General features: G+C 53.4%; 1 protein-coding gene across 3 annotated transcripts in view; it reads right to left on the bottom strand.

The window, feature by feature from the left end:
• The window catches only part of LOC144252962 (flavin-containing monooxygenase 5-like), a 62,917-nt gene extending 55,341 nt beyond the window's left edge, over positions 1-7,576 (bottom strand). For all 3 annotated transcript variants that reach the window (XM_077794967.1, XM_077794968.1, XM_077794966.1), the window contains exons 1-4: positions 7,488-7,576; positions 3,468-3,535; positions 2,606-2,783; positions 1,112-1,207 (exon numbers count right to left, since the gene is read on the bottom strand). In XM_077794967.1, coding sequence (XP_077651093.1) covers positions 1,112-1,207; positions 2,606-2,713 — 204 coding nt within the window. In that variant the 5' untranslated portion in view covers positions 2,714-2,783; positions 3,468-3,535; positions 7,488-7,576. The remainder of the gene's footprint in view (positions 1-1,111; positions 1,208-2,605; positions 2,784-3,467; positions 3,536-7,487) is intronic.
• Between the last annotated feature and the right edge of the window lie 1,272 nt (positions 7,577-8,848).

Here is an 8,848-nt window from a genome sequence, read left to right on the forward strand (position 1 = left end):
CTGCACAGGGGAGCAACTCGGGTATGTGGAGGACCCCCACCTGGCCCAGTGCCGGCTGCAAACCCTCCAGTTCGGGGAAGGGGCCCTGGGCGGCCAAGGGGCTGGAAGGAGGGGCGGACTCGGCAGCCTCCCCTCGGGGCTCGTCCTCAGCCCCTTCCTCTCCTCCGTCTTGGCTCTCTGTGCTCTGCCCTTTACCAGATTTCACATTTGTGACGAGGGTTCATGGGTGACCCAAGGGGGCAGTGGAAGTGTTCTGAGAACTCTTTGGAATTGGAGAGGGAGCCGATGACCCTGAAGCGGGAGGGGCTGTGGGGGTCGGTGATGAGGCCTTCGTGGGAGCTCTCGGGCATACGGACAGAGTACCAGACCTTTGAGGGAACAAGGGGGAGAAGCTGGGGTCACTGTGCAGGGGTAGAATGAGCCCTCGCCTGGTGCTCACACCCCAAGGAGTCAGGAAGGCCCGTGGGTGGGTCGGAGGGGAGGCTGGTGTGCGCCTGTGCACCTCTCTGACGCAGGTGTCACCGAGCTGTGTCTCTTCAGCCAGAGCCGGGTCTCTGTCTGATGCCAACGTACCAGGCTGGGATTCTGCCCAAACTCTACTTTACAAATCTTGGATTTAGTCCAGATCTCATCTTTACTGGGCAGGACACTCTCTCGTGAAGCAGCTCTGGGAATCAACTGAAGGCCAACTCAAGTGCCGACCTGGTGGGTCTTGATTTCTTTCTCCCCCGGTTCTGGGGACTGAACCCAGGGCTGCTCTCTCACTGAGCTACATCCCAACCCTTTTCATTTTCTATTTTGAGACAGGGTCTTGCTAAGTTGCTGAGGCTGACCTCGAACTTGTGATCCTCCTGTCTCAGCTTCCCAAGGAGCTGGGATTACAGGCGTGCATTACCATGTCTGGCTATGTTAAGAAGTTTCTAGAACCCCAGAACCAGGAGGGGCCTACTCCACCACATACAGGATACTAGTATTCTTTCTTGGCCCTTTCTTGAATCTCTCTAATGACAGGAAGCTCACCTCCTCACAGGGTAATGACCTGAAGATGGTCTGATGAGTTAGGGAGCTGGTGATCGGAGGGGACCTGTACCTGTTCCCCTAAAGAACTCACCTGTGCAAACCCCAGGAAGAAGAGCTGGTCATTGGTGAGACCCAGCGTGGGCAAGGTCTGCTCCTCCCCATTCTTCTTTACCCAGTTCTGGTAAGCCTGGGAGGAGAGAAGGCCAGAGGTTGAGGGCAGCCAAGACATAGGGGCGAGGTGCTAGTGTGCAGGCCGGGGCTGGTTTCTGGGGTCTGGGCCTCGGCTCAGCCTGGAGGATCCCTCTTCTTTCTCTGCTCCCTCCCTAAAGGGGAGTGCAATCAACCCCAAGGCCTAAAACGCCATACAATGCCAATGGCTCTCCAATGTGCACTTTGGCGCCAGCCTCTTCCCTGATCTGGATATTCAACTGCCTTAGCTGGACACCCAAGGTCACATCCAACTCAGCATGGCACAGAGGAATAAGTCACACACACACGTACCCTCACCAAACCTGCCACCATACGATGGCACCACCACCTTCCTAGTTACTCAGGCTCAAATCCCAGAGTGCCCCCCAACTCTTCCAGCCAAGCCAAACACCCCAAATCTGACCCTCCTCACCCTTCCCTCTGTTCCACACGGCCTCTTGCCTGGGTAACCACACAACAGCTTCCAACGGGTCGCCCTGACTCAGAGGAACGGAGGACACAAGCCTGGTCCCCTCCTCATGTGGCAAACTGTCTAGGGCGGGTGTTGGCAGACCTCCTCTGTGAGGGCCGGAGTAGATGTTCCAGCTTTGGGGCTACCGGTCCCTGTTGAACTATCCTCCTCTGTATTCAGAGTGCAAAAGTAGCCACAGGCAACCTGTGGACACAGTGTGGCCAGGTCCCCCAAACCTACAGGGACAGGCTGGGGCTGGATTTGCCCACGGGCTGTGGGCTTGCAGACCTGCCTTAAAGAAGGATTTAGATAATGTCTCCTGTTTGACCCTGTAGTGGCTCCCACTGTCACCAGAATAGAACCAAGCTCCTTTCTCAGTGACAGAGGCCCTTGCTTCCCACTCCTTCCACCACCCCCTGCCCCTGGCCCTTTTTCCTTGGTGAGTTGCCAGGCTGCCTCTCGGGCCGGGACCTGTGTCTGAGTCACTTGCTTTCACCTCTGGCCACCTGAGGGTGTAGGTCAGGGGCTCAGAGCCAAGCCAATGAGCTCAGATGGTAGCCACTTACTCTAGACTAGGATCAGAACCCAGAACTGGCTCTGTGCTCAGTGTCCTCCTGGGCCCTGCTGCCCTACCTGGCAGTGGGTTCCCCCTCAAAGGTAAGAAGGGGCCGGCTCTGCAGGTGGACCCCACCCTGGCTCTCTCCCGGGTCTCTCAGGCAGGTGGTCTCTGAGCACAGGGCCTTGGGCACCCGGCTCAGGCTCTGCATCCACAGTCAGTGCTCATATCCTCCCCACCCCCACCGACAGATGAGGAAACTGAGGCACAGCACTCCTGCAGTTTGCCAGGCGTCTCTACGCTGACCTACTGATGAGGCATCTGGACAGATGTGGACCTGGACAGGTGCACAGGGGGAGCAGACCCACCCGATAGGTCGCCTTGAGGCCCCCATTGTCTGCGATGTTCTCCCCAAGGGTGTGGCGGCCGTTCACGGGCTCCCCATTCACGCTGTAGCTGCTATACTGCTCCACCATGGACTCCCTCTGCTGCTTGAGGAGTTCTTCCACCAGGGCTGGAGGTTCCTGTCCTTGTCATACTCCCGCCCTGTGGTCGGAGCGCAGGAGTGGCACCGTGGGACCTGTCCCTGCTATCGCTCTTCTCTCCCAGTGACAAGTGGGTTCCTCTGTCTGACCCCCACCCTCCAGCCTGCACAGGGACAGGATGCCCATCAGAGGGCCAGACCGAGTGGGAGAGGGTGGGGGAAAGTGGCCAGGCAGGCGGCTGAGCGGCTGTACAAAGGCTCGAGGCGTGGGGTGGATCTCCACTGGCCAAGGGCCTCGGATCCCAAGGAATGGAGGCCAGCAAGGGGCCAGTGGAGTTGACAGAATCAGGAGCACATGCCAGGCCTGGTCTCCAGGGTCTCTGCCACTTCCTTCTTGTCCCCAAGCAGGGGGCAGTTGAGGAAGACCCTGGACATTAGCTGCTGAGGAGGGTGTGACTTCCACGTCTCTGATTCCCACTGAGCACCGAGCACCCAGCACCCTCTAGAAGGTGCTAGCTATAGTCTTCACACGATCCTCTCCACCCCCACCTGGATCTGTTGCACCCATTTTGCAGATAAGGAGGCTTGGGGAATGACGTAACTTGCCGAGTTGTGAGCATTTGGCAAGCAGCTGAGCCAGGGTTTAGACTCTGGTCCTTCTCTCCAAAGGTAAGTCCCAGGGAGCAGAGGCAACGGGGCTAAGAAGCTGATGGGCTCTGTCTGGAGGGACCCCAAGGAACCTGTACCTTGATCATCAAAAGCGTGAGTCAGCTCATGGCCCACGACGACACCAATGCCACCAAAGTTTAAGGCCCTGGAGGGAGAAACGCAAAGTGAGAGCAAGGCCTCTGGCTCCTACCCTGTCATGTGGCCCTCACTTCTTGGGCCTGAGATTTAGCAGAGTCTCTCGGGGCTTTGTGGGACACAGCCCTAGAGACAGTGGGAGGCTGGGCAGTCTAAGGGAGCCAGCTGTGCCCTGTGGGTGACATGCTCGTGCTGGACACTCTAGAGGATCACTGTCCCCTCCCACAGACTAGCAGTTAAGCTTTAAAGCAAACGGAGCCTGGGAATGGGCCAGCACCTCTTCCCAAGCTCCACACGGTCATCCCAGGAGTCCAGCTTCTAGTACACTGCCCTCACCCACCAACTCCCTGGCTGTGACTGCTCTAAGCCACCGGCACAGCAGTATTTCCCACATGGGGCTCTTGACTGCACAACTGTGCCACGTTCCCTGGTTGCAGGAGCTTTCGGCCCCAGAGACCCCTGGAGGGAAGGCAGGAGACAGGGGCTGCTGCCCTCTGCACCCACGACGCTGCAATCCTAGGCCACCTGGCCACCGGGGCGCAGATGGCTCAGTAAGATGGCTGTCAGGGTCAGCTGCAGACACAGGGCTGGCTGAGGGGCAGGGGACCCATCGGGGCACCAGCACCAGAGATGGCCTACTTGGGCGAGGAGCGGGTGTAGAAGGGTGCCTGCAGGATCCCAGCCAGAAACACGATCTCATTCTTGGTGGGCGAGTAGTAAGCATTCACCATGGGCGGGGTCATGCTCCACCTGCAAGCAACAGGTGCAAGAGAGCCCAGGCGGTGGGCGGAGTGGAACTCCAGTGGGTTCTCCTTGACCCGGGCCCAAGTCAGCACAAGGACATCGGGCAGCACTGTTTCTGAGGGGGAAACTAGAAAACACCTGAATGTCTATAAATCAGAGATGTCACCTCAGAGGGTGCCACACCAAGGCACTCACAGACAGCAAGAGGGACCATCAGATATTGAATTGAGGTTATTTTTGAGGCTTGAAATGTGTCTAGAAACTGTTCTAAGGTGTGGTCTGTGGACAGTCCCCAAGATCCTCTGGTTTATGATGTCAAAACTATCTTCATTATAACATTGAGACACTTTGCCTCTGCCACTTGTTGAGATGTGCATCAAGGTACAAAAGCAACCGTGGATGACACTGCTGCCGCCTGGGCAGGGAGCCAGGCAAGTCCTAGCAGCCACCTCTCCTTCCCCAGAAGGTGCTCCAACCAAAACAAACCAGCCAGTCATTTTCATTGACAACACCCAGGAAAAAGTAGCCTAACTATTAATTCCATTAAATCTCGGCCCCCAAGTACCAGTCTTTAATATCCCGTGTGACCAATGGGGAAATACCCACGTGGTGCTTCAGGCCTCTCTCATCCTCTTCGGATGACTGACCAGCCATGGAATTTTGGACTTGGGCAACTAGGCAGACATGTTCTTGAAAATGAAAAGGGAAGCTTAGCACCTCAGGGTAAATAATTCACATTTTGTCATTTATTACCAATGATAAAAATGTGAGGTTTCAAAAAAAACTAAAGTTTTAAAGAAAAATTAAAATTTTGGAAAACTTGTATTGACCATCATGAATTTGATAGTACTTTAAGACTTTTCTCAGGAGGTCAACTATGATGTTAACTAATGTGAAAAAAAATTTTTTTTGGCTGCAGTATATGAAAGTGGAAAATCTGTAAATCTTAGTGAAACCACAATTTTTTTTCTTTTCTGTTTTTTTTTTTTTTTTCATACTGGGGACTGAACCCAGGGTGTGTAACCACTGAGCCACATCCTCAGCCCTTTTTAATATAGTATTTAGAGACAGGGTCTTGCTGAGTTGCTTAGGGCCTTGCTAAGTTGCTGAGGCTGGCTTTGGACTCATGATCCCTCTGACTCAGCCTCCTTAGCTGCTGTGATTGCAGGCATGTGCTACCATGCCTGGCAAAACGCTATTTTCCAAAGGACCAATGCATGAGGCCATGATTATGTAAAAAATCCAAAAAGTGCAAGACAGATCAATGATTTTAGTGTACAGGGTATGAAAAGTTCATGGATAAGTTTTCAGATTTTTCATATTGTATTTTTTGGGGGGCGCAAGGAGGCTAATGGGGATTGAACTCAGGGCACATGACCACTGAGCCCCAGTCCAGCTCTATATTGTATTGTATTTAGAGACAGGGTCTCACTGAGTTGCTTAGTACCTCACTTTTGCTGAGGCTGGCTTTGAACTTCTGCCCATGCCTCCTGAGCCACTGGGATTACAGGTGTGCACCACCACGACTGGTTCAGATTTTCCACACTGCATTAATCTTTCCTTCCTTGGGGACTGAACCCAGGGGTGCTCTATCACTGGGCTTCATCCCTTGCCCTTATTTTTTACTTTGCTAAATTGCCTAGGTTGGCCTTGAACTTTGGCTCCTTCTGCCTCAGCCACCTGCGTAGCTTGGGTTGTAGATGAATACTGCTGTGTCTGGCTAGAAGACAAGTTTAAGTGAAAAATTTTAATCTAAAATTTAAAAAGCCAGGTAAATTGGCAGTAGTGTCTGTGCCATATTCTGAAGGTGAAGGCCCACCTACCTTCTTGTTTATTAGGGGGACCCTGGTTGACAATGGAAAACTTGGAGGAAAAGGATGTTTGAACCTCCATTGCCCACAAGAGGGCGCCAGAGGCAAAGAGGACTCGTTCTGACTTTTGGTAAGATTTATCCTGTTTCAGGAGTGGAGGGACTAGTACTGGGCTGACTACATCTAAATTTCCTGGGGAGACCATTTTAAAAAGAAGGGTCTTTCTCCAGATTATTCTGACTTAAGATCTGGGGTAGAAGTTAGGCTATGGCCAGGTGCAGTGGTGCCCAACTGTAATCCCAGCAATTTGGGAGGTAGAGGCAGGAGGATCACATGTTCAAGGCCAGCTTCAGCAACCTAGTGAGGCTCTCAGCAACTTAGTCAAACCCTGTCTTAAGATAAAAAATAAAAAAAGGCTGGGAATTTAGCCCAGTGATAAAGCACTCCTGGGTTCAATCCCCAGGAACTCCCTACCCCCGCTGCAAAAGCCCCCACAACCAAACACCACCATAACAACAACAACAAAAAAAAAACTTCAGGAGGCAACCCCCACACCCTCACCCACATTTTTGGCAGTGCTGGGGAGGGAACCCAGGGTCTCAAGTACTAGGCTGTACTCTACCACTGAGCTACACCCTCATCCTAGGGAAATATCTTTGAAACTGCTCCCTAAGGGACACTGATGCACAGTGGTATTTGCAGTGTTTTCATGTGCTTGGTTATCAGCGCCCATCTAGAACCTTCCCCAGCTCTCAGGGAGACAGTGGGAGAAACCACCGCTCCTGTTTGTGAGGAGTTATGGGACATTCACCCATGCGGAGGGCCTCCTCTCAGGGCCTGGCTCTCCCCAGTTCCCACACTGGATTGCTTCAATGACCCCAGAACCAGTTCCCTTCCCTTCTACTTCGAAGATAATGAAATGAAGGCTCTGAATGCGAAGGCCATGAAGCTGGGATGTGGCGCCAGGCCTCCTCGGCCTCAGAGGCCAGGTTCACTCTGCCAACAGGCTGGGCACTGCGGCACACAGACTGGGGCCAGGATGGGCTCTACTCTGGCTTTTTTTGCAGAGGGTTCTGGGGATTGAACTCAGGGGCACTCGACCACTGGGCCACATCCCCAGTCCTCTTTTGTATTTTATTTAGAAACAGGGTCTCACTGAGTTGCTTAGCGCCTCGCCGTTGCTGAGGCTGGCTTTGAACTTGCGATCCCCTTGCCTCAGCCTCTTGAGCTGCTGGGATTACAGACATGTGCCACCGCACCCAGTGGCTTTTGATTTCTTAATTTGAAAAGAGGGCCAATGTGACAGTCACACCTGGCACCTGACAGTGGGTGGGGAAGGCAAGCTCAGTGGGGTGCATCCCCATGGTGGGGAACCAAGGCCTTCCTGGCCGGGCCTGGGGGACTCACTCGTCTCTGTTGGGGGCTTTCCTGAGCTGGTCAGCGGTGACCCTCCATGAGAAGTTGAAAAATCGCATGGCGTTCTCGAAGTAGAGGTCTGGAACTGCCGTGTATTGAAGAAAGAAGCAGAGACACAGGATGAGAGCACGCCCAGAGGAAACTCAGAAACTCAGACCCCTTGAGGTGAAGGGATGGGTCGGCAGGACCAGGGCCAGAGTGTGGGCTGGAGCTGCAGGCTCCACCCCTCCGGAGGCCTCTAACCTGCTGGGCCCAGCAACAACTGTCTCCTTCAGGCGCCTGACAGTGTCACAGTGCTGCAGGATGCCCCGGCAGTGGTTCCCTTGGGCAAGAAGTATCTCCATCACTGTCCTGCAGGACTGTGACGATGGGTGTGTTCTCCCTGTGTTCTATACCCACACTGGCCAATATGGTAGACTCTGGTGACAGGTGGCTACCGAGCATCTCAAATGTGCTAGTGTAATTAAATTTTAATTAACTTAAGTTTTGATGAATTAAATAGCCCCCCATGGCTGGTAGCTAACAAATTGGACAGCACAGATTTAATGAACCATGCTGGAGTCTAGCTCTGAAATGTCAGGGGACAGGTGTTATCACACCCCCACCCCTGGGCAAGGCCTCTCAGCTCCTGACAGGTGCAAAGCCCTCCCCCAGGTCCACTCCAGATCTTTACGGTGTACCCAAGGGCTGCTATAAAACACTGGGCCCTTAGGGGCAGGTCCCTGTCCTGTGGGCCCTTCCTGAGCTATCTCCAGGAGACTCTGGGTCTCGCATCATGATGACCCTGGGGTGTCTGAAATTATTCTTAAGAAACATGGCTGCGGAATGAGTCTCCTATTCTCAGAAGTAATTTTAATAGTCTTAGGTTTTAAATAGAACCATGATGAGAGGTTATTATAATTTCAAAAATGCCTGAATTTCAGAAATTTCACTCATGAGAAGATAGGAAACTATTATTTGGGGCAAAATCACAACCCACTTAAAGGGGTGATGTGCCGAAGGTTCTGGCAGCAAGCAGGGAGGCAGCAATCCCCCTCCACCTCAGCGGAGCGTCACCGTGCATTTGGGATGGCTGCCTCCTCGTTCCCATTCCCATCTCAAGGTCAAAATTTGAGGTCCGAGTTTTCTCTGAGGAGGTCGGGGTACAACCCTGAAGACAGGTGGCCGCTCTGGGGCAGGAGCGGGGGTGTGAGGGGCTTCACTTTCTACCCACCCCGTGGTGTTTTAGGGCCGTGATGCTGGCCAGCTGACCCCAGCCCTGTGGGCTCTGGGCTCAGGGTCAGGTGGTGCTGCACCTTTTAGGATCTGCTTCCCCAAAACCTTTTTTTTTTTTTAATTTTTTAGTTGTAGAT

This window comes from Urocitellus parryii, unplaced genomic scaffold (genome assembly GCF_045843805.1).
Source record: "Urocitellus parryii isolate mUroPar1 unplaced genomic scaffold, mUroPar1.hap1 Scaffold_71, whole genome shotgun sequence".
Classification (NCBI taxonomy): Eukaryota; Metazoa; Chordata; class Mammalia; order Rodentia; family Sciuridae; genus Urocitellus; species Urocitellus parryii.